The 25,947-nt window shown below is 40.9% G+C and overlaps 1 protein-coding gene across 2 annotated transcripts in view; it reads right to left on the minus strand.

Moving 5' to 3' along the window:
* Nucleotides 1–25,947, minus strand: part of UBE4B (ubiquitination factor E4B) — a 123,427-nt gene that overhangs the window by 35,148 nt on the left and 62,332 nt on the right. The window contains exons 5-18 of one of the 2 annotated variants that reach the window (XM_065935790.1): nucleotides 25,317–25,461; nucleotides 22,983–23,211; nucleotides 22,103–22,519; nucleotides 21,248–21,400; nucleotides 14,004–14,145; nucleotides 12,452–12,552; nucleotides 11,333–11,447; nucleotides 7,982–8,065; nucleotides 5,083–5,139; nucleotides 4,290–4,406; nucleotides 4,093–4,191; nucleotides 3,606–3,719; nucleotides 1,799–1,997; nucleotides 526–664 (exon numbers count right to left, since the gene is read on the minus strand). In XM_065935790.1, the coding sequence (XP_065791862.1) occupies nucleotides 526–664; nucleotides 1,799–1,997; nucleotides 3,606–3,719; nucleotides 4,093–4,191; nucleotides 4,290–4,406; nucleotides 5,083–5,139; nucleotides 7,982–8,065; nucleotides 11,333–11,447; nucleotides 12,452–12,552; nucleotides 14,004–14,145; nucleotides 21,248–21,400; nucleotides 22,103–22,519; nucleotides 22,983–23,211; nucleotides 25,317–25,461 (2,111 nt within the window). The remainder of the gene's footprint in view (nucleotides 1–525; nucleotides 665–1,798; nucleotides 1,998–3,605; nucleotides 3,720–4,092; nucleotides 4,192–4,289; nucleotides 4,407–5,082; nucleotides 5,140–7,981; nucleotides 8,066–11,332; nucleotides 11,448–12,451; nucleotides 12,553–14,003; nucleotides 14,146–21,247; nucleotides 21,401–22,102; nucleotides 22,520–22,982; nucleotides 23,212–25,316; nucleotides 25,462–25,947) is intronic. The other variant, XM_065935792.1, reaches the window with a different exon arrangement.

The following is a 25,947-nucleotide window of genomic DNA, read 5'->3' on the forward strand; positions in this document are numbered from 1 at the left end:
TTTGTTCGCAGGTGTTGATCCATGGGGAGAAATGCTCAAATTAAGAAATAAAACAATGGTGTTAATGAATGGGAAATTGAGGCTACTATCTGGCCATTTTTGACTTCTTATGCCACAGAACAACATGCAAAAAATAAAGTGAATTACAATGTTGGTATGAGTAAATGATCTTGTTTACTAAGGGAAACCAAAATTAATGTTTCACAGTCCTGGGAAAGAGGGGTATGTCTAGGACCCAAGAGATCCTTTAAAGTGTCTTCTGATAATAAGGTGCCCAGTAGAAAAAGTTCACAGAGGTCTCAATCACATTCCAAGGGTTGGGAACTCTAAGAAATCTAAGTCTGGGTCCCTTAACTTGTAAAGAACTCTGGCCAACCAAGGACCATGGATGTGGTAGGAGAGGCAGATGATGTTCTGTAACAAACACGCCCCTCACATTCAAGTCTGCTGGTCACAAGAGAACTGCATGCTTGTGAGAAGGAGTGGTGGCTCGTGCAACCTCAGGACACGGCATCACACACATACCTATTGAGCTCCCGGATGGCCCGCAGTCTGCGGATGTAGCGACGGCAGCTGGGCAGAATTGAGAGGTGGTGGGCGTGCAGGGTGAGAAAGAAGCATTCCGTAGGGAATTTCGGCTCAGAAAATGGAGGCTGATCTCCATCTAGGAAAAAGCACAAAATCCCAGCAATAAAATCTATCACGTGACTGTATTAGCAAAGAGGGCAATTAAGAAGACAAAATTACACTTGAATTTTCAAGAAGTTTAAGGACACATTTAAAAATTAAACAGTATTATTTTAAGAAAAACAGATTTCCTGTGAGCTGCATTTAATGATTACATACTCTGCTCCATCTGATTAAATGTTTACACAGATGGACACTAATGATCTTTTATGATGTGTCTTCCTGGTGTTTTTTATATAAACATTTCTACTATTCAAATGTCACTCTTATGGGAGGGAGATTCAAGAGGGGTCATATGCATACCTATGGCCGACTCTTGTTGTTTTCTTTAACAACAAAATTCTGTAAAGCAATTACCCTTCAATTAAAAAATATATAAAATTAAAAAAACACATCATTGTTAAACCTCAAAATGGTACTAAATTATGTAAATAAGCCCGTGCTGGACTTATTTAAGTGGATTTTTCCTCCCTCTACTCAGGAATCATTTTCAAACCCAATATCTGGCAACATAAAATATGGTACCCATTTCTCTTGCATTTCTACTTTTCTGTTTTCTAAATTTCTGTTTCCCTAAAGAATGAGCCTGCTCCCTTTACTACTGACAGGTATGAAAAACTGTAGCCAAATGAAACCTGGGAGGAAGAGCTCAGATCAGGGAGTGTGGTACCGTAAGGAGAGCCCAAGGCTCAGCTCAGAACACTTGGGCAGCAGCTGCAGTGTGCTGACTGAGTCTAGGTGAGCTGGGCACCTTCTGGAACCTCAGTCTCCTTGTGTGCAACTTGTATGAAATAGAGTTGCTATTAAGATATTAAAGTTCTCTTCCTGATAATCCCATAACAGCAGTTTTAAGGGGACAGGAGTCAATGAAAACTGATCCTGAGAATGGAGAACAGGAGCAAGGGCAAGAGGGAGTTAGCGGTTGGGGGGAGTTGGGAGGTGACAGAAAGGGACGCTCTAGCTGGTGTCAGACTCAAACTGTGGAATGCTGCTGAGTCCAAATGGATCCTTCTCATATAGGATGTGTGTATCTATTCTACGTTTTTGTTTTTAATTAAAAGAAAACAGAAGGGTGATGTTTTCATGACCTAACAGTGAACACATCACTCACAAAGTTCAGCCAGCCAGTCATTCACATCTTCCATCGTCGCATTCACTCTGGTCTCGTCGTTGGGAAGCGTGATCCGACACCTTGGGTGGAATATGTACGTGGGGTCGACTGTCTCTAACTTGATCTTTGTACTAAGTTGCTGCAGTACCCAAAGGAAATTCAGCATGAATCCGTCCGTTGACACCAACCTATCGTCTGTCTGCGAAACAGAAAGTACCGAAAGTCACAATGTGAACAGGAATTCTGGCACAATTTTATAAGAAAGAAGAGCAGATTTTCATCCTCAAGTCAGTGAGGGGACATCCACGTTGTTGTCATAGAGCTCTGCTGGTAGATGCGATCTGTTGAGTGTTAAGAATCCCATGGACAGAGGAGCCTGGCAAGAGTCGCAAGAGTCAGACACGACTGAGCGACTAACCACACAGTACAACTGTGTGTGAAGGGTTGTCTTTCACTGAATCTCCACAACAGCCCTTAGAACTGAGTGATACTATTATTCACATTTTAAAGAGGAAGAAACTAAGGGTCAGAGAATTTACATGATTTACCCAAGATCCTCAAAATCAGTAAAGAGAAACACAATAAATGTTGTTTCCTTTCTCTTTATTCTTCTCAAAAGCATCAGAACTAGTTTCACTGTGACTATTAGACGAACAGCTTCTCGGGCTGACAGTGTTAGTGCAATCCTGCTTCATGAATATAACACTTCTAATAATGATAGATAACATCTGCGGAGTGTTCACGATGCACTGGGCGCAATCCTAACATACACTAAGTCCATGAGTCAGTACTGTTATTATCCCCACTTGGCAATGAGGAAATAGGGGCACAGAGAACCACTGTCCCACTGCTGGCTGATGATGGAGCCCCAACTGGAAATCAAGGTGGTCTAATAACAGATCCATGCTCCTCTCTCTGTTTTTTCTTCTGAGTAGAAATGTCACGCTCCTCATGAATAAAACAGCAAGGATGTCCTTGTAACTTCTCCACTCTGGTAAGGTGGTCTCAGTCACCAGTCTCCCACATCAGGAACTGCGTCCTTACACTGGGTCTCCTGGGATTGGCTCCTGTACCCTGGTCCTCCTATGTCAGCCCACCCTCCAGGCAGCAGCCTTGATGGCTTCCTTCCCGAAGATCCTCCTTGGTACGGCGGCCCACTTCTCCAGCCCATGACTCCCCAGTTTCTTTCCTATTCACTATCCTTCAGTCACAAAAGCCTGAAAGTGGAGCTTATTCTAAAGTGGATTCATTCCCACCTTCATGCATCACACAAATCTAGAAAGCTCTTTTCTCAGCCTTGCGATGGCTGGCTCTTTTTTCCTTTTTTTAAAACTTAATCTGCATGTAGGATTTTTAAAAACTTAATTTCATATTTTGGCCACTACTTCCAGCACATGGGCTCTCAGTTCCCCAAATAGGGACGGGGATTGAACCTGCAGCCCCTGCAACGCAAGCATGGAGCCTTAACCACTAGGGTGTCAGGGAAGAAGTCCTGGATAGTGCTTCCTTCTCAGCCAAGTATTTAACCAAATGTCTCCTCCTTGGACAGTCCCATGCCTTCCTTCTGTGCCCCGACAGCTACTTTCAAGTCCTCTACCTTCCTTTATTGGCTTCATAGATCCCACGACAGTCTGAAATGATATAGTTACATATCTATTCATTGACCCTATAGAACATAATAAGCTCTGCGAAGGCAGGAAGCTTGTCTCTCTGTATCTCCATTACCTAGAATAAGGTTGGGTGGGAACTGAATGAGTTAGATGAATGAATTTAACAAATACATAAAAGCAATCTTAAGGAATCTTACCTGCATCTGTGCTTTCTTCATATTGGCATTGACGACAGCTGCCATGTAACTAAGAGCGGCCTCACGGGTTTCACCATTTAACAAGATACTATGCAGGATCTTGAAAAGCTCTTGCTGAAATTCATTTTATAAGGGAAGGAAAAAAAACAAAAACTTTGTTTAAAAATATGATCCCTTTCTGACTTCGAGGAAAGCTAAACTCCTTCCCACTTTTCTCCTCGCCCACATGCACTCATTGTAAAGAACTTGACTACAAGAACATAAGAAAAGTCCACATTCTACTGTGTCCAGAGGATCGGCATGAAAGCAGAATGTGGAGTGGAGGAGGGAAGCAGTTGAAGTTTTAATAAAATAGCCTCTGCTATTTCCTCTCCAGGATGGGACCAAATTACCTGAATTACACTGCAATTAGCCTCTAACTGTGCTGCTTTTAACTTCCGGAACTGAAAACATATTCATCTTCTGGATTCATTTTCTGAACACCTACCCTTCCCAGCTCCAAGTAATGCTGCAGAGACTGGCTCACCACTCGCGTGTTTTCCAGGGTAATGGCGGGCCCTGAGAAATATTTTTCCACCACTTTTGCCTGCAAAGAGAAAGCAGAAATCCAATTCACGTATGATGTACATTTGGGAAGGAATCTGAATATAAGAGCAGCAAGGTGGAAAACGCTGCTGTACTCACATCATCTTCTGCAAAGACGGAGAAGCTGAAGAAAGCCCCCAAGTATGAGAGTCTCTGCAGCTCCCGCCCAGAGCCAGGGCTTAAAGACTTAGGCAACCACAGCGGCAAAGAAGCAACCTGGGAGGAAAACAGAAGAGGCTACTAAATCAGCAAGGGAGGTAAACTAGAGACAAACGGAGTTCCAAGCAGCCAGCCTGTTCAGTGATTCTTCGCCACTGACAAAATGGCTGCCATGTGACCTCCAAAAACACAACAGTCACAAATATGTTAGGATCCCAATCCATTTTTTTCTCATTTCAGATGGAGGAAAACCCTCTACATCTTTATAAAATACCATTTCTTTTGTTTGTTTTGACCCCACGGCATGTGGGATCCTAGTTCCCCAACGAGGGGTTGAACCTGCATCCCTGCATTGACAGGAGGATTCTTAACCACTGGACCCCCAGGGAAGTCCCTACAAGATACTCTTTTCATTTTTGTGTTTCAAGATATACTTTGATATCATTCAAATGAGCCACTGTTCAAAGGACTCAAGAAAATGTTTCTAATAGGATGTGTTATTCTAGCTACCCAATACTTAACCCCCTAAAAAATTACAAAAGAAAGTGAATAATGTCAGCCGAGGAAATAATGCACGTGACAACAATGTAACAGTTGAGAGTCACCCACATGGATGAATCATATCCACATCTCACATCCCTCAAGAGATATTTTTCAGATACCATTACTTAAGGAATCTCTTCTATGCTACGTGTTCACTGAAAATATGAAAACCTATCGGGGCGGTGCTTACCAAATTGCACACAGGGTGTGTCTTTCCAAACTTGGTTTCACAGAGCTCACCTAAAGCCTAGAGACAAGATCAGAAAAGGTCATTTAATGTATTTCATCCTAAACTGACTGCCATGTATAACACCAAGACATATCTTTAATATGCTTTAATATGCTGCTATAAATATGTATGCATTCCCAACAAAGTACTAATACCTTCAGTGCTTTTCTGATGCATAAATACATTCATGTTGCTAAAAAAAAAAAACCAAAACTTCAGATAGACAAAGTTAAAAAATGAAACTAAAAATCACTCATGAACTTTACCCTCAGAGAGAACCTCTAATGATATTTTGGCTACCAGCTTTCCAGACATATTTTTTAACATATACACATAGAGATAAATGAGTATATTCTTAGAATAAATGGTTTTTTCATTTAACATCTTTCTATATAAGAAAGATATGCTTCATAAACACTAGATGGCTAGTTCTGCCAGTATTAAACAGGGTTATAACCAATTAAAATTTAGTAAGTTACCGGATCCACAATACAGTTGAAAGTATTCTTTGATTTCAAGATCCCTGGTTTTTTGGGAACCTCAATGTTTTCCTTTGGGGACCCGATCATTCTCATGTTAGAGAACCAGGAAAAGTAGCTTTCAGGCACATAAACACAGCCTACTATGCCACAGTCATACTAAAACCATTTTAACAGTGACTCTTAATTCCCTCTGTGATTTGGATGTTTTTATGAAAGCTGCTAAACCAACCGCTGGAAGCTTCTGAGTCAATGCATGCAGGCATGGACACATCTCTGACAAAGAAATGTTCGCCTTGCCTGAAGCCAGGTTCCCAACTTCAGCTGCACTGTTAGGATCACCTGGGAAACCTCTGAAAGGCCAATGCCAGGCCACACCCTCACTACACCACCAAAGAACTAAATCACAATACTTGAGAGTCAGGTAGAGGTATTTTTAAAAAGATCCCCAGGTGATTCCAAGGTACAGCAAAGCCGGGATCCACTGACCTAGAGGATAATGACCATGATTCTTTCTGATCCTAGCTCCAAGGGTCTTGCCCTTCCTGCCTCAGATTACTGCCCTTTCTCTCCGGCTGCACAAGCATCAATAATGGCACAAAATAAAACTATTGTCTGTCATAATGGAGGCTTTTGTCTTTCGATCCAGAAGAACATTTTGTTGATATCTGACACTAAAAGTTCCTTACTGAAACATTAAGCTAATTCAAACCACAACAGAAAAGCCAACAATTTCAGGAGGGAATATTTACATAACACAGTGATAATACATGTGAACTGAAAGATTTAATCACTGAACTCAAATCATCAGATTATTCTACTTCCTTTTATGTGCCACAGGAAGAACGTTGACATAAATTCATTCAAAATTATTTTTCAGACCACTACTTCCTGCTTCACTTTTTATTTACCCAGTGTTGTGTTTAATGTTTAGCCTCTTAGCTCAGTTTTGATATTCTGAAATAGGTAAATACACTTCTGTGTTCACATTGACCTTGGTGTAATATTTGACTGTGTTGCTGTGGTCTTGATTTTTGCAGTAGATTACGAGCACTTTTGAAATGTGGTGCTGGAGAAGGCTCTCTTGAGAGTTCCTTGGACTGCAAGGAGATCAAACCAGTCAATCTTAAAGGACATCAGTCCTGAATATTCACTGGAAGGACTGATGCTGAAGCTGAAACTCCAATACTTTGGCCATCTGATGTGAAGAGCTGACTCACTGGAAAAGACCCTGATGCTGGGAAAGACTGAGGGCAGGAGGAGAAGGGGACGACAGAGGATGAGATGGTTGGATGGCATCACCGACTCGATGGACATGAGTTTGAGCAAGCTCCGGGAGTTGACGATGGACAGGGAAGCCTGGAGTTCTGCAGTCCACGGGATCACAAAGAGTCGGACATGTCTGATCGACTTAACCAATGAGCACTGTGTGGAAAAGCGCCTTGCTTCATGGGCTCCTGTGTCCCCCCCGCTGGCACAGTGGGGGCCCTCAGGAAGCAATAGATTAATGGCAAGATGGAATCAAGTCAGTAGAATGAGTAAAATTGAACAGAAGCAGCACAACACATTAATTTAAACAAGGCCTCAATTTACACAAGGTTGTATTTATTCCTAGAGTTAACTAATTTCATGTTTTGATATTTTTCCTTCATACTTTTAGAATGAAAATTATTCAGTAAGGCTTCGAAGTACTTTTCTCACGAAAGTTTAAAGAAGCAAATTCAGAGAAGAAAAGAGCCTCTTATTTTCTTTCTGGTGGTAATATTTTCATGACAGTGGAGACCCCTGGTGAGAATCCAGCCGAAAGTTCTGTCCACAATTTACGCTTGCTCTAAGTGTCTGCAGGAGCTGAGAAGATCTGGGTTTTTCAAGTAAAGTCTGAAAGGAAGTGCACAGCCTCAGAAAATGGGGAAGATGAACAAGAGAAATCACTCAGCGATTTTCTGTACAAAGTCACTACATAAAGGTAAAATTGTATTTCTTTTCTTAGTTTAACTCTTTTTAGTTGCATTTGTCTTAGTTCCTTTTTTTTTTTTTTCCTAATTAGCAAAATTTCATCCTAAATACATTATGCTCATTGCTAGGACAATCAGAAAGGGTATCGCCAATGATTACTGTCTTTGTAAGCTACAGGATAAGGTGAAGTACATTCAAATGCCTCCATCACTGACTCCTGTCTAGGACTCCGACGGTGCAATAGGTACCATGCTGCTAACTGTCTTTACAGATGCAACAAACACTATGCATGACCAATACAATGCTTTCACGTTTTACATTTGAAAACAAAGTTGATCGTGGACCTGGAAGAGAAGTGTAGGTTAAAATCATTTGGAAGAAAAACATCAACTGAATGGGTTACAAGAAAAAGAACAAAGTTTTACCATGAGGGGGTATTTAAAGTAGTCACTATCGAGGGAGCACTCTTTGGCAGCAAGAGCCAGGCCTTGTAAAATGGGGATAAAGATCTACAAGACAAAAAAAAAAAAAAAAAGAATCATAAATATAAGTTTAAGAAAATGCATGTCAAATAAAGTGCCAAATCTGCAAGTCCAGGCATTTGCACAGCTTCCCCAAAGAAAGGCTGTTTTGCATAGAAAGGAGCCTAGAATCTAGCCACAGGGTGTTGTTTTGTCTTTTTGCAAGGCTGATCTTAAAGTAATACAGCTGAATCCTCCAGAAGGAACAGGTTTTGGTGAACCCTAAACCTCTGACAAGACTCCCTGTAATTTAATAGAAACTCACATATTTGGAGTTTGCTGTAGGACTCTGCAGGGCTCCTTGCTCCAATCAACTAAACGCTGCACATCTCAGCAATGCATATGTTTCCAATTACCAAGCATCTACAGCCTATAAAGAAACTGGACTCAATGTTCCAGCCTTTTCTCAACTCTGTCAACATTTAAAGAATTTTTCTATTGCTATCCCCACATCTACATTTAATTCTTTCCACCTTTCCTTGTTTATTATGAAGAGAACAAGAAAAACAGACCAACAATGGCTATTATCTCCTTAACTTTAATTATGTAGAACAAAAACATGACTGGTAAATGTTGAAATTAAAAAAAGAAAACTGTATTAGAATGCTTTAACTCCATAAAAGGTGTAATTGATACAGTAACCTGATGTCAGAACGTAAGGGCACTGAAATCTGAATGTTTAAGTTCATCATTAATACGAGGGCACAGGGAAACCCTGCAGAATCTGCTCAGCACAGCCCATCTTTAAATTTCACAGTGCACTCACTAAGCAGCACATGCAGGGAGCTGATTGGGATTCACAATTAATAACATTAAGCTGAAAATGTTGTAAACAACAGCTGACAGTCTGAATACCAAGGAACCAAAAAAGGGAGTGTTCTTAAAAGCAACTGGAAAAACTTGAAAAATTCTCTTTCCTACTAATTTCATCCTGGAGCACCTATGTCATTTAAGGGGCACAGTATTAAAAAAGGTGCCCTGTATTACAAAGTGTCTTGAGATAGCAACACATCTCTTAAAGATAGATCACTCTAGTTCTTGCAACTCAAACAATCAGGGTAGAAGTAATGGGCTTTCGTTAAGTGAGCTAAAAATGGAGATGTAATGCTGAGATGGAGGGGTGGAAATGCCAAAGAAATAAAGGAAAAAAAAACAAACAGTAGTTCTAGAATCACCAAAAATAAATTTCACTATTGATTATCCAGAAAAAAGTCTCTTTTTTCCCCCAGGAATGCTATTAAGTAAAACTTGGGTTCAATTTACAACTAGGAGACAAAATATTACTAAACATAGTATTTTTCAAATATCAAACAGAATGTCTGTGTGACTTACATATTTTAAGTAATTGTATTTTCAAATAAATACTTCCCAGTACTGATAAAAAAGGCTCCAAGTGTTCATCACCAATTCTAAATTCTAGCTACTGTCTATTTATGTTTATCTGTGAACATCTCAAACATTAAAGGCAGAATGAAATTTCAATTCAAAGATCTAATACTTCAGATCTACCACAATCTCAAGACAAAAAGGCAAAATGCTGTTTTTCAGATCAGCAACTCCACTGGAGTCATCCTTGAGGAAAAACAAACGGTGACACAGAAGACAAGACGAGGGATCAGAATTTTGTGGTTAAAAATAAACAGGTGGGCAGTGGTTGCACAACACTGAGAAGGTACTAAACGCCATGGAATGGGGCACTTTATTTATTTATTTTTGGAATGGGGCACTTTAATGGCTGATTTTATGTTAAAGAGGTCATTTCATAGCTTCTATATAAGTTTCTTTATGAATAAAATAGCATAGGGTACCTCTGTTAGCCAATCTCTGGGCTTTTATACAGTTAAAGCTACTCTGGATTCTTTAAATGATGTCTTTTCAAGTAAAAGTATTCTAATTTATGCATACTACACATAAAGTATAATGTATCACTTAAACCTTCCAATACAGCTATGTATTTTCATCAAGAGTTCTCTTAACTTTCTAGAGGAGGAAATCTCACTATAATGCCTGAAATATTCCTGTAAGTCAGTAAGACTATCATCTAAGATGTTGTTCAGTCACTAAGTTGTGTCTGCAGGTGATAAATTCCAAGTACAGAGCACGCAACACCGACTGGGAATTTCACTGCTGTATTCTTCTTTTACTAGTATTTTGAAAACACACTTCCTGAGAATTCAAAGGCTTTAAGATGAATAGTTACAAATAATGTTAGGTATAAAAAAGGCAAAAAATAGCTATTCTCTTACTCCTTCTAGAAGCAAAAAAAGAAATCACCATACAGCAAATTTTAAGAAAGTCATAAACACCCTTTCATCAAGGGAAACAGCTCTGTGCAAGTTGCTCTGGCAAAGTGCTTACTTTACAACACAGGTCACAGGCCAGTAATCAACATTCATGCCGAAGTTTCACCTTGGAAAAAACCTTGGAGACTAAGTTTACTGAAGTGAAGTGAAGTGAAAGTCGCCCAGTCATGTCTGACTCTTTGCAACCCCATGGAGTCCATGGAATTCTCCAGGCCAGAATACTGGAGTAGGTAAGCCATTTCCTTCTCCACAGGATCGTCCCAACTCAGGTCTCATGAATTATAGGATTCTTTACCAGCTAAGCCACCAGGGAAGAAACCTTTGAGACTAAGTTCATTAGCTATTATTACTATTAAGCTTTATTATTAAATATTGCATATCTTCATTTCCACTTGACTTTACACAGCAGGATACCAAAAAACGTATGGATACTTAATGAATGAAGTAATCTGTAAGATCTGAGATATCATTCCCAGTCCAAATACAAGAAGACATTCTACTGTGACATGTGGACGGCCGCTGAACTAATCAGCTATATCAGCTAGGTCTCCTGATTTATTTAATATTAATCTTTTTGTAAATTTATAGAATTAATTTTCAATACTACTTACGCACATCATGTCTTATACTATCTCTTGGTAGTGTTTTAAAAGCTCGAAATCAGAGACAGGACCTTACAGTTCTTCTAATCTCCTAAAGAACTTAGCACAGACTGTGTTTAAAATATCTTGATGCTTGACTAATGAGTTGAAATGGACACATGATCTGAACAATGCAGCTGTCAATCTGATCTCCTCAAGGCAGGAACCCTGGGAAGTGCTCTCTGAACAAATAACGTGTGTAATGTTCAAATTCTGGAACCCAAGATTTCAATATATGGTGTCTCTAGAAATTTACCTTGGCAGAAAAGCTTCTAGGCCAAATGTTTCAATAGTGAATACACAAAACCTACCTGCTTGAACACTTCTTCATCCTGGTGAGTGGTTCTCACTAGCTCCTGGATGAAGCCATATGGTAGGTTCCTACACAACATGTACGGCACTAGGAAGGACGGCTGCTGCAGGGACCTGCGGACCCAGAAAGTCAAGGGGTCTGATGAATCAACTCGTCAGCCAGTAACAACAGGACACACAAAATGCCATGCGGCTGACACTCATAGGTCAAGCTTCAGATCTCCCAAATAGGCCACACAATAGATGGTCAATAGTTGAGGCAAAAGATCACCCTTCTTACTGATAAAACAATCACTTTGTGGGCTCTTCAGTGAGAAGTTATAGGAAGTTTCAAAGAATCCACCTTTTTCTCCATACAGCTCTTTAAGAATAAAGCACTACAAAAACCAAAGTACTGTATGTCTCTTTTACTTATTTATGTCTGATCCAACAGGGGGGGGGGAAAGATTAGCAATAGCTAAAGATTTTTTTAAGCTCTTATGAGCTCTAATCATGGGGATAATGTTTTTAGTACATGTGTATCTTTTTTTCTTTTTTCTGACATGTTTCAAAAATGGTTATGATACAGAAAATAATACAAGGTGATCCAGAATGAATAAATATTGCAACTTTGCCATTTTTCCTTCAGATATTTTTCATAAGAGAAATGAAATACAGAAATATTCTTTTGTTAAACTTGAAACTTTATGGGATCCTCCAAACATAAACTAATAATGTAGGACATTGTGGGTGATCCCTATATTACCTATTCCACCACCATTCTTTATTGCTGGATAATAGAAATTGATTGTATGACACATGGAAAGTGAAGCTCTGTACATTTTTTCCAAGTATCTGTACTGCTTTCAACCAGCTGCTTTTAAACTAAGTGAGTAATTTCTTGCCCTGATGTCAACACATTTCAACCACACAATCTATCTCAATAAAGCACACGAAGTGTTTTATTTTCATAGTATTTCAGAGAAACAAAGAGACCTCAGAGACCATCTTGTCAACTGCTCATTTCACAGGTGAGGAAGTGAGCTACGCAATGTGGTGCAACATGGCTGGGCAGCCTGTGTCCACGGAAGGAGAGGCCCTCTCCCTGCAAACAGCAAGCACACACTGGTTGCTCATACCTTGGCTGTGTGAGGGACCCCTGGAGTACTAATGCAGTGTGGGATATGCACTGCGAGCGGATGTTGCTCAGAAGCTGGCTGACTGCTGGCTGGCTGCACATCTGCAAAGACAGGTCGGGGTGAGGACTACAAAGACAAACAAAACAATCCCACGCAGCTGAAGACTGACAGGAGAGTCAGAAGGGATGGATGTGCAGGAGGAGGCATCCTTTTCTCTTCCTTTATTGATGATGGACAAACTAGATTAACTGCATCATCCAAGCATACTGCCTCCGCTAAAACCTAGTTAGAGGAGACGCAGAGGTTTGAGGTGACCATGCAGGGGTTACAAAAACAGGCCCACTCTCTTTAAGGCTAAGTGCAGAAAACCCCAAGAGGCCCTTCACAAATATGAACTAACATGCAGAGAACTGGATTAATTTCTAATGGAAAACCAGAACTAGCAAATGAATTGGGGAAGGAGGGGAAATAAACTGGGAGATTGGGATTGACATATACACACTATATGTAAAATACATAATAATAAGAACCTACTGTATAGCACAGGGAACTCTACATAATACTCTGTAATGACTTACATGGGAAAAGAATAAAAAAAGAGTGGATATATGTGTACGTATAACTGATTCACTTTGCTGCACACCTGAAACTAACACAACATTGTAAATCAACTACGAAAGTGAAAGTGTTAGTTGCTCAGTCGTATCCAACTCTGCAACTCCATGGACTGTAGCCCACCAGGCTCCTCTGTCCATGTGGATTCTCCAGGCAAGAATGCTGGAGTGGGTTGCCATGCTCTCCTCTAGGGGATCTTCCCCACCCAGGGCTTGAACCTGGGTCTCTAGCATTATAGACAGAATCTTTACTGTCTGAGCCACTATATGTCACTGAAAATTTAAAGGAAAAAAAATAAAATAAAAGAATGAAAATGAAACAGGATTGAAATGAGATATTCATTCAGAATGAAATAGTAGAAAAAGTGTAGCTCTCTGAGTTTAAACCAACTTCTTAATTTATGTGACTCTGGACAATTATAGGTATCCCCCGATTTTTCAAAGTTCACTTTACGCTGCTCCGCTTTTAGGGAAGATCAATGGTAGTATGTATTAGATCCCTCTGAGGTGCATTTGCTTATTAACATAATGAAAAAAAAAATAATACTTATATTACAACAGCCTAATGAACAACTGTGAAAACCTGAGTTCATGGAGACCTAGCAAAGTGTGTGATGTTTGACAGGTACTCTATAAATGTTTTATTATGATTATGACAGACCATGAGAAGTTATCATAGTGTTAAGTCATTGGTGATAGTAGTCTTTGGCCCTGTCACATCTTCCCTCCACTAGGATGTGAGTTCCAGAAGAGCTGGGATCTTCATCTATTTTGTTCGTTAATCTAGCCTGGCTTCTACTGTAATGCCCGACCTATGAGATGCTCAGTAAGCCCTTTACTGATTGAATAAATAAATTTAATTAGGGGCTTAGAAAACAATTATTTATCCAATATATAACCAGGTTTTGTGGGTTTTAAGTGAATCTATTTCATATTACCTTTGGTGCTTTTTTTTCCTCTATTCCAACTCGGTCAAAACACTCGATGAGGTAGTTCAGCATGTCTGTCTCCTTGCACGTTTCAATGGTGAAATGGTCGCTGTAGGAATCCCAAGTACTTGCCCCACCAGAGGCTCCCAGACTTTGGAGAAAAGAAAAGGGATGGTTTTGATCCGTTCTCAGTAAACCACAGGACAGAGCTCACACTGCTATGGCAGAAAGCCTGTTAGGGTCCCCGCACCCAGGACAAAGCACAGACCCCATGCGGCTGCGCCTGGAGCTGACTGCCGGCTTCACCTGCTCCAAGTTCAACAACAGAGAGTTTTAGGATACATTTTATTGACCTAAGAAGAAAGTCTGTCCAGAAATCCAGCATCTCATCTTCTCAGGAACAGCAGCTTACAAAACCAGGAGGACTAAGAACTGGTACTAAGCACCAGGAATTTGAAGGGATACCACCAGTATGTACATCCAGCTGCCAGCTGTGCTGGGGCTGACTTGCAGGTTAAAGCCAGCCTGTGCTGTTAGGCAAGCAAAGTCTTTAGGAGTGAAGTTATGAGGGACTGACAAAACACCCCTCCCTCCTTCCTAATGTCTAGCACACATCTCAAAGCCTTTATGCAGCATTTGGCAACAGGACTAGAACTTAGGAAAACTGTCCAGTTAGAAGGAGATGTGAAAATACTTGTTATCAATACTAATATTCCAAAATGTTTAGTGAAAGGGACAAAGTAGTATTAGTCAAAACAAAACAAAAACCTTGTGCTAGGAGTATCCAAACTTGCATTCTATCCCCAGCTCTACTGCATACTTGTTACCTGAACCCAGAACTTCCATCTCATCTGGACTGAGGTTAAATGAAATCATGTGGAGGTACTTTGTCAAACACAGGCAGGATACAATGGGAGGGCCTTGTTTCTATTAAAACTATGCTCTGAGACCATTATCATGAGGGTTAGGTGTTAGGAAATCAAAATTTAGATTGATTATCAATAGGTCAAATACCAAATGTGATGTTCAACTCACAAATTTGACACACATAAAAGATATAAAAAGATTAACCATGGCATAGGAAGAGGCCACAAATTTTGAAATGAAGAAGAATGAAAAGATATAAATTTAACAACAACAACAAAAATTACATGTGAAAGATGATAAAGAATCTTGAAATGGTATTGGAATATTTCATTTAAAAAAGATGAACACAGGTGGCCCAGTGTTTAAGAATTTGCCTGCCAATTCAGGGGACATTGGTTCAACCTCTAGTTCAGGAAGATTCCACACTCCAAGGGGCAACTTGAGCTTACGCGCCACAAGTACTGAAGCCCACGCACTCTAGAGTCCATGCTTGGCAACAAGAGAAGCCAGTGCAATGAGAAGGCCCAAGCACCCCAACAAAGGGTAGCCCCCGCTCACCACAACTAGAGAAAGCTCAACCATAGCAATAAAGACCAGGCGCAGCCAAAAATTAAATAAATAAATAAAAAGATGAAAACAATGCCAAGGCTTTAAATCCAAGGCTCTCAGGCCAGAGACTTGTAAATCTACATCTTACTTCCTACACAAGTCTGACAGAGGGAGGGGAGGACAGGAGGCTGAGAAGCAGTCAGTGCCCTCTTGACTGCGCAGATAAGGGACCCACCCTCAAAGTGCCCCATCAGAGACAAAGATGGGCAGTCCAGGGTGGGAAACATCAAAAAAAACAAAAACAATTCTTGTGCCTTCACATCAGTTAGAAATACATTTCATGAATTAATGTAAGATCTGGTATCTGTTCATTAGCCAGACAACAGAAAAATGAGGACTGTAATAAAACAGAGCCAAAAAAAAACAACAACCCTAACAAAACAGAAAAACCCACCCATAAATATAAGAAGTATGGTGAAAGTGCAAAAGGAGAGAGGGGGGAAAAGATACTTGGCCTTTCCTGCAGCCATCTCACTCTCAAGCTATCTGCCATCCTTCCCTCTTCCATCTGAGGTTCCTGACTCCATTCCCTGCACTTCCCAAAGATGAAATTTGCTGATTCAAGTTTATAACTATACACAGTTAAGGTTCATCTTCCTTTGAGAAGCTCTCACAGAAGCAATGAAAATAGACCTTCCTCATGTTGAAAATGAAATATTTAAACTAAATATTTCCCTAATAATAAGTTCCATCTTTCTCACATGTTTACATTTCTGAAATGGAAAGCATCTTATATTTGATGTCAACAGGTCCTTGCCGTTTGCAATGAGCCAGTCTAATGCAATGCCCTTGATCAATAGTGGGAGTCAGCATGCATCGACGGTGGCTGCTGACTGAAACTGGGCTCCATTCTTAGCCAACACACCCCCTTTCATTTTAACTTAGACTTGAACACCTCAAAGTCAACCAAAATGTCTTCGCAAGCATTTTGCAAAGACATGAAAAGATATGACAATTGTGTGCAGAGGACTGCCAGGCAAAGCAAAGAAAGACATTCAGAATGTATCAAGAGAATTTTCAAAGCTGAAAGAGGTTGATGTATGTTGTGATCATCTGTCAGGCACCAAATAACACTTCCAGGGGACTTTCAAGAGAAGAGAAAGAAATTAAACAAGAGTTTAACCAAATAGTAAACACAGAGTAAAACCCAGTATTTGTCAATGTTTCCAAACTATGAGATCAGCCTTAAGGATGCTGAAGTAGATCATCAGCGAGGTGGTCAGTCAGCCTCACCAGTGCTGGGCATGACTGCCTGTGGTGAAAACTGGTTTACAGGGGTCTCTAGATTCGAACTCAGAGAGCTGAACTCAGGTTCTAAATGTGATCCTGAAGGAAAAAGGCGAGTACAGTTTAAAAACATGAAATTTATGCTATAAATAGACATTTTAAAAAATGTTTTAAAACAGCATTGCATTTTTTCTCTAAAAATGTTGCTACAAAATTCATGATGCCTTTACAACTGTGACATGTGGATTATGACACTGGAAGTCGTCATATTTAAGTCCTAAGAGTATCTAGAAAATTATACCTCCTTCTGGGAGAATACAGGAATCATTTTCTGATAACTACATCAACAATCCAACTGAATAATGTAATTACTTCACATGATGTAAATACAGTGGAATCCTTCCAAAAACACAAGGAAAATATATCTGGAGATTTATATATGCATCAGATCTGTGCAAACTGAATCTCATTTTAAATGTACCCAAAAACGTAGTTTCCTAAAAGGCTTCTGTGGCAGTTCCTTTTCTTCTGTGATGGGAATAATCACTCCCTATTTTCCTTTTTGGATGCAGACTTTGGAATGGCATATTTTCTCAATGCAAGGAAAAGGAGAGCTGGGCAGGGATAAGCAATGTAAATCCCCCGAGCAAATGTCTGCACTGCTGAAGATCGTGGGGGCAGCATCTTAATGAAACAGATCAAGACCCTGTTCATGTGGCAACTACATCCTCTATAATGTAGACATTTTTTAAAAAAGTCTTTACTGAGCTTGTTACAACACTGCTTCTGTTTTATGGTTTGGTTTTTTGGTCCCAAGGCATGTGGCATCTTAGCTCCCTGTCCAGAGATCAAACTTATACCCCTGCATTGTAAGGCCAAGATAGGACTGTCAGGGAAGTCCCCTGAGGAGAGAGAGGTTTTTAAAAAATAATATAGAAGTGCTATGAAGAAATGAGTATAGATGTCAGAAAGAGGCAGGAAGAGTGTGTGTGTGTATACACATGGGAGATGTGTGTGTGTGTGTGTACACATGGGAGACATGTATGTGTGTGTTTACACACAGGAGATGTAGGGTCCTAGGCTTTGGGTCTAACCCTGTGGGAGAAGGGAAATCACTGGAGGTTGGAGGACAGACATGGTGGGAAGATTCTGACTTATGACCAGTAGAAATAAGAGGAGAAATATCAACATTTTTCACTATTTGGCAGTTTGTGCTCAGTCACACAGTTGTGTCCGTTTGCTAGTTTACTCTTTCTCTATTCACACAGGCTCATGATGTTCAAGATCTAATCTCCTTCACTGAATATCTAAGCAATGAAAAAAGAATCCCAATAAACAAAAGAAAAAGAAAAATGTCTTTCTAGTCATCAACTTCCTAGGAAACAATTAGAAAACGTTTCCTCAGAATAATTACTTTATCTTCTTTTTTCCTCTGTTATCTTTATTATAAGAAAACTCTCATTTCACTAATTGTCATTCCTTCAAGAAGTAGCTCCTTATAACTCATATAGCTTTTTTCATAGAATACTACGAAACATTCCATCCAGAAGGAATGCTGTCTTCCTTTTATTAATCCTTATCATCACCACTATAAATAATTAATACAGGGCTGTATGCCCCAACTACCTCTCAAAAGATGTACAAGCCCTTGACTCCACTGGGCCAGCAGAAAGGGAGACCAATACAGTCCCTGCAGACAGCTGCTTCTACAGCACTGACCTTACTGGACAAGAAGGTGTTAAAATTGCTTACTTCCAAGTAAATAAAATTCTGAGATCAATTAAACAGGGGGAAAGAAAAAGCTCTTTGCTGATCACCCAAATTAATAAGAATTTTTTTTTGCTACTTCTCGGTTCTGACCCTACGTTCATTCTCATGTTCTTCTCTGTTTCATGTGTTAAATATGATTATGCCCTGTCCTTTTACATTCCTTTTGATGTCTATTCAGAATTTATAATTTCTAAAACCTGGACAGATGAGATTTCATTTTAACAGACAGCAAAGTACCCGCCAACCAACCAGAGTGGAATTTTGTACTTAAGAAGGAAAATGTTGGCACTTTCTTGCCAAGGAAAAGAACACATACATAAACTCTGGGCAGCAAAATAACTGCTAAGAAATGAGAATAATCCAAGTCCTACTGGGCAAACAGGGAGAAGTAAGAGGCAACTTGATGTGCTGGGTGGCATGTGAGATCTGGACTCCAGCTCTGCCTTCTTCTAATTATAAGACTAACCTCCTTGAAGGTTATTGCTGAAGCTGAAGCTCCAATACTTTGGCCATCTGATGCGAAGAGCTGACTCCTTGGAAAAGATCCTAACGCTGGAAAAGACTGATGGTAATAGAAGAAGGGATCGTGAGGAGAACGGAGATGAGAGAACGGAGATAGGAAAACAGAGGATGAGATGGTTGGATGGCATCACTGACTCAATGGATGTGAATTTGAGCAAGCTCTGGGAGATGGTAAAGGGCAGGGAAGCCTGGCGTGCTGCACTCCATGGGGTCACAGAGAGTAGGGCATGACTGAACAAAACAACAACCACCCTCCTGAACCTGCCCACATTTCCTTGCAGGAACTAGAGGCCCTGCTGTGAGGATCAGAGGGATAACGTATGCACACAGCTGACAGAGCACCTAGGACATGATGGTCAGTAACTATTCGCAGCTATGAGTACATAATCAGTAAGTAAGTTTTGTTTCTGCTTGTAGGTGTCAAATCTAGATCTGACACAAGGCTGGATGTTAGAAGTCTAGACAGGAGTTAGGTAAAGCAGCATGTGATCTGATTATCTTTGTTAGAGAAAGCTGGAATTAAATAGGCAAGGGAGAGACAGTATTTCCCCCACAGATAACTTACGGTAAAACAGAAAACAAAGCATTTTTATCATGTATAGGAACTGACTCCTAACAAGGATGGTTGCCGCACTACTGTGATTATGGAAGAGGATGTCTGTGCATGTGTGCTCGGTCGTGTCCGACTCTTTGCAGCCCCATGGAGCCAGGCTCCTCTGTCCATGGGATTTCCCAGGCAAGAATACTGGAGTGGGCTGCCATCTCCTCCTTCAGGGATCTTCCCCACCCAGGGATCAAATCCAAGTCTCCTGCATCTCTTGCAATGCAGGCGGATTCTTTACTGTTGAGTCATCTACATGAAAAAAACACTTCTACCCTTGGGAAGTTTACTTGAGAAATAGTGATACAACATTCGACCTAATACAAATATCAACCTTTCTGAATCAATATTCAACCCTGTGCCAATATCCCTCTCTCTCTTTATAGACTCTCTAATGATCCTTCTGAACACTGTGGAGTTGAATGTAGTATACTGCACCCCTACCACAGTCTCTATTTATAGCCTGGAGTTATTTCTGAATACTGCTGGGCACAAATACCAACTCAGTCCAGATGAAACTTCAAGTTAAGAGCAAAATTGTAAGACGATGAGTCAGAGGCTTAGAGAGAAGGTGCTATTATATTTTTTTGCTCAAAGTCACCTAGAAGGTCTAAGCCATCTTTTTCACTCTGTTCTCAGGGGTGAAACTTCAGCAATATTGTGAGCTCTGTTTTAGCCTCTGCAGTCATTCCACAGGCTAGGCTGTCTAAACAAAGTGTCTGGCTTCACTGGGGTCAGGGAAGCGAAGTGACTGATTAGCAAAATTTAAGATTAGCAGTGAAGAGTGCTTCCCTGGTGGTTCAATGGTAAAAAAATTCGCCTGCCAATGCAGGTGACATGGGTTCAATCCCTGGTCCAGGAAGATCCCACATGCGGAACAGCAACTAAGCCCCTGCGCAACCGCTACTAAGCCTGTGCTCTAGAGCCTGGAAGCCGCAACTACTGAGGCCCTCTTGCCCTACAGCCTGTGCTCCGCAATAAGAGAAGCCACCACAGTGAGAAGCCTGAGAATCCCAACTAGAGAGCAGCCCCTATTCGCTACCAACTAGTGAAAAGCTGATCTGAAGCAAACGAAGATCCAGCACAGCCAAAAAATAAAGATTAGACATCAAAGCATAATCACAGTTATAAAAGAGAGTACGACCACATGTTCTTTTCAACAGACGGCCCAGAGTGGGCTGAGAGGGACACATACACACACACACAAGTCCCAGCCCCTGTGCCATTCCTAAAAAGCAGCAATCCATGCAACTGTACGTAAGAAAACACGCCTCCCAGAGTACATGTTGCTTACATCTGGTAGCCCACAAGAACACTCTCCTAATAAAATAAATGAAAGGTCTCTTATTTTAGATCTTAGGGCAGGTGAACTTGATGTCTACTCTGTTGTTCATGTTCTTGACAAATGATTATACATTAAGTTGTTCTCCAAACTTTCCAGGCAATAACTATGAAAATGTTTCTATGTGCCACTTTACCCTCATGAGAAGGTCCTAATGCTTGAGTACATGTGGAGTTTCTCATATCTGGACTCACCAAGCCACCTCATTTGACTCTACCCTGTATGGATTCAGAGCACACCTCTAATTAGGGCTTATAAAAGTTAGTTCCTAAGCACCTAGGCACATGCAGAGGTAAGACTCCATTCCTCTGATACCTGGACCCAAACTGGACACAAGAAAACTCATCACCACCACCACCACCTTCATCATCACCATCATCACCATCATCATCATCATCTTCTTCATCTTCGTCACTACTGTCCCCAGAAAGTGCGAGGAAGAGGAAGGAGAAAGGACTGTCGTACATACTACCGTAACAAAAGCAAAAAATGTCATCAGGGAACAAAGGAAAACAAAGAGGAGGAAAGCTTTTACAACCGCTGGCCTTTTAATTAAATCGTAGGCTACAAGTTTTGTCTACTGATATGCAGAAAAATAATTCACCTAAATCATATAAAGGCCAGGAAACACATGATGGGAAGGAGGGCAGTGGATTAATGGAGTTTGGATACTGCTTCTTACTAAGGGCTGAAAACAAAGCGTCAAGGCATAACTACTGGTCAGAGGTAAGGTATCTGCTCACTCAACCCCTTGGTCTGGCTGTATCTCAACTATGATCGGTAACAGTGCACAAAGTGGAAAGTGGTTCTGTGAGCCCCAGCTCTCAAATATAAGCTGCCACAGTCTCTGAAATTCATTTGTCATGAGGAATGATATGTGCCCTTGATTTTGAAAATGGAGTGACTTCTTATTTTTGGGAGGAAAAGTGAAGGGGAAGAAAGGCCCTCATAATTGAGCCACCCATACTTTCTGATGCGACAGAACCCTGGCAGAGCAGGGACCTGGGGCACGAGGCTACCCAACTAGTCAGACACGTGGGTTAACAGCCCCAAACAGAGAAACATAGGTAGTGGAGGTCAGGATCACATGACAGTTCTTCCAAACTGTGTTAATGTCTTCTCCCTGCACTGCAAACACGCACCCGCCTCTCCTACTTTGTAAATAAATACCTAGGAGAGTTCCTTAGGGAGGAGGGCCGTCTGCTGGGGGCACTCCCACCGGGGGAGGCAGAGAGTAAAGGTGGTCCTGTGCCAGGGGGCCTCTGTCGGGAGGAGCTGGTGGGCACGGCTTGAGGGCTACTGGCCGGGGCGAACAGGCCTGGGGAGCTAGACAGGATGGAGGTGCCCGAGGATCGAGAGGCAGGAGAAGATGTAGACCCCGAGGGGTGGGTGATAGTGTAGGGCCGGTACCGCGGAGACGAGGGTTGGCTTCCCGCAGGCGTCCCCGCAGCACCAGGAGGACAGAGGGAAGAAGTGGGAGGCGCAGTCGCCTGGCTGGCTGCCCGGGACGGGGAGGCCAGAGGCGGACTCATCATTGGCACAGAGCTCCAGACACTGGTATTGGGAGCTGGGCTAGTTTCATAGAGGCTAAATGATTTGAGAAAGAGAGGAAAGAAGAGAAAATTGAAGAAACACTTGAGATAAATAACTAAAATGGAAAATAGCATGTTTTAAAAGAACCATATAATTACAACCTCATATCTCTAAGCATTCCAGTATACAGATCTTTTAGAGGCTCATCGAAATAACTGTAATCTAACTGCCATGCTGATTTAGAAGCCAGACTTACAATAAGAGAAAGCGTTCTTTCCAAAGAACATACTCTACAGCTATTTGTTTCTAAAATTTAATTTACCAACAGCCTAACCATGGAAAGTCAAAGAGATCCATCTAGAAAAGACCATATCTCTTCAGTGAGTCAACCACACCCCCCAAACATAAGACATTCCATAATCTGCATGATGCAGGCCCCTGAATGAATGCTCCTTTTTCCTACATACTTCATGGCTATTTTACCACCAGTGAGATGTGCAGAAAGAACCACACTGACCTAGACAAAGAGCTGGCCCCGAAGGAACCCAGGTTGCAGAACATGGGGCTCGTTCCTGGGTTGGAGCCGGTGGTCAGCATGAGGTTTCTGTCTGGTGACCGAGCTGTCGCTGCAATTGGCTGGGAGGTGGCTGTCAGGCTGGCAAATGGGTTTTCATCTCTGGTCTGAGTAGACATCATTAGCACTTCCATTAAAATCTGGCCAATCAAGTCCTTAAAATCAGAGAACACTGTTGGAAAGGCAGAATAAAGAGGAGGTTATACATGGGTCTTCATATACACAGTCCTTGAATAAGCCAGAGATGCGCAATGTGCTACTTTGGACTGGATTCTTGAGTAATAAAAGCCGCCAGCAGAAAATGTGGGGAAATCCAAATAAGGTCTGGAATAACAGTAAAATCTTAGTTCTGACAAGTATATTATGATTATGGAAGACGTTGATATTAGGGAAAACTGAGTGATGTGTGTATAGGAACTACCTGCACTACCTCTAGAATTTTTCTGTAAATCTAAAATGTTTTCAAACAGAAAGCTTATTAAAAAATAAATGGAGCCCAGTTGATGAGAGTCACTGCTGATACATATTAACTATAAAAATAAGCTACCTCCAACTACAGAAGTTAGTTTATCACACTGGAAATGCAATTAGGTTAGTATTTCTTCACCTATTCATGTTTATATACAGTGAAACTATGAAGTACAAAGTTCAAAGTATTTTATGAAGGTCTAATATTTAGTTGCCACCTGCCTTTCTGGAGCAGATTCTGTTTTCTAGCCTCCTTTTTGTTCTTTGCAGCTCTTGATTGCTATAGGTCTTTTGTTGTTATTCAGTCACTAAGCTGTGTCTGACTCTTTTAGGACTCCATGGACTGTAGCCCACCAGGCTCCTCTGTCCATGGCATTTCTCAGGCAAGAATGCTGGAATGGGTTGCCATTTCCTTCTCCAGGAGATCTTCCCAACAGGGATTGAACCAGAGTCTCCTGCATTGGCAGGTGGGTTCTTTACCACTTGAGCCACTAGGAAAGCCCATTTTAAATATCACTCAATAAATAAAATGTCTAACCCATGTAAATCTTACCTGATTTGTTACTAAAAATTACCAGAAAGATTTGAGAATCTTAAGATTTACAATAATAGGTGGCAGGATTTTGAAACTCATGGTTGTTAAGTTCAACTCTATAGTCACAATTAAGAAGAAGATCCCAGTAAAATCAGAAATAAACTATCCATCTATCTGGAACACAAGAGACATTTTTTTGGTTTGCTGTGGAAGATAGGCAGCAGGGAAAAGGAAATGCAATCTCCTTGACGTTCATTCACTCATTCAAAGTATATCTACTGAGGGATTATGAAGTGCAGGCGCTGCAAATACATGGGGGAGCAAAATAGACAAAAGTCCTACCACCAAGGAGGTTGTATTCAAGTGAAATGCAAAAAAAGACTCCAGTGAACTTCCCCTCCGTTTTCTGCACTCCAAAGCAGGGGTCCCCATACCCGGGACAGATATATGGTCTGTGGCCTCTTAGGCACTGGGCTGCACAGCAGGAGGCATGTGACAGACAGTGAGCGAAGCTTCATCTGTATTTACAGCTACTCCCCATCGCTCGCATTACCACCTTAGCCCTGCCTCTTGTCAGATCAGCAGCGGCATAATAAATATAATTTGCTTGAATGGTCCCCAAACCATATCCACAACTTCACCTGTGTAAATACTGTCTCACATGAAACCAGTCCCTCGTATCAAAAAGGCTGGGAACCAGTGCTCCAGAAGACTGCTATAGCGAAGAGTGAAAAGTACCCTGTGATGCTGGTCTCTTGCTAAGTTTTATTACTTTAAGTGTGGTTTAGTACAGCCTCTTAAAATAGAATCCTGTAAACACTGCAAAATATCAGTATGTTTTAGTTAGCTAAAGCAATTTAACCAAGCACATTTACTCCACTGTCTACGTATGACCCGGGAGGCACTTACAACAGGTACTGGTTACCCTCTCAGGATCCCTACAGACCGCCCAGCATGCTCCTGCCCGGAATATAAGAGGCCCTAAAGCTCTCTCTAAGCACCTTCTTATTGCAAAGGAAAAAACTTCAACCCTGAGACAATGGATACTAACAACTGATACACAGTTTTCCTTTGGATAAAACATTTTTTTTTTAAATTTATCAATAAGTGGAAAGTAGACAAACAGCAAAGTCTTCATCAAGAAGTATCCCTGTAATCAAAAATACAACTACAGAGCAAGACAAGGTATGTGGACAGCAGAGAAAGACAAAAAAGTTCACATTCTGTTTTTCTACGAAGGGCTCTGAAATGAGACAGTTGAGCCTGATTCCTACCTTCTTTTGGGTTCTGCTTAAACTGTGCAGAAAGAGAAGAAAGGAAGATCACATCCCTGTCCCGGTCCTTCCAGGAGACACGGAAAATCTTACAGACCAGCTGTAAGGCCTGTTCTTCAGACACTTCAGAACCTGATGAAGGCTCCTTGTGGGGAAGAAGATTTGGGGGTTAATTTCAAGCAGTAGGAGGTGTGAGTTAGACTTTAATAGAAATTCTGATTTAATTCATTTACAAATAAGGATATTTTAGAAACGCAGACAATTCACCCACTGATTAAAGGAAAAATAAACTTGTTACTGTGACTTCAAAGTTATAACCTGTGGGTCTCATTAGCTTATAACACAATATATGGCAGGGAATACAAAACAGTACGACTGTTTTCAGGAATTGCCAAGGAAGACATGTGATGAAGGATGCATCATTTATTTCCCATTTATTTTTCCCATTTATTTTCTTTTCTGAATGCTAAAAGACCAGGTTGACATTTTAGGTATATAACCAATTTTTCTCTAGAAATTTTTCCAGATTTTAATGCTTCTCACTATTTTTCACCACAGATAAACTTTGTAAGATTCAAACACTACAAAATAAACACTGCATTTCTAAGAGGCTATAGTCCAACTTCTAATA

This window comes from Muntiacus reevesi, chromosome 5 (assembly GCF_963930625.1).
Source record: "Muntiacus reevesi chromosome 5, mMunRee1.1, whole genome shotgun sequence".
Taxonomy (NCBI): domain Eukaryota; kingdom Metazoa; phylum Chordata; class Mammalia; order Artiodactyla; family Cervidae; genus Muntiacus; species Muntiacus reevesi.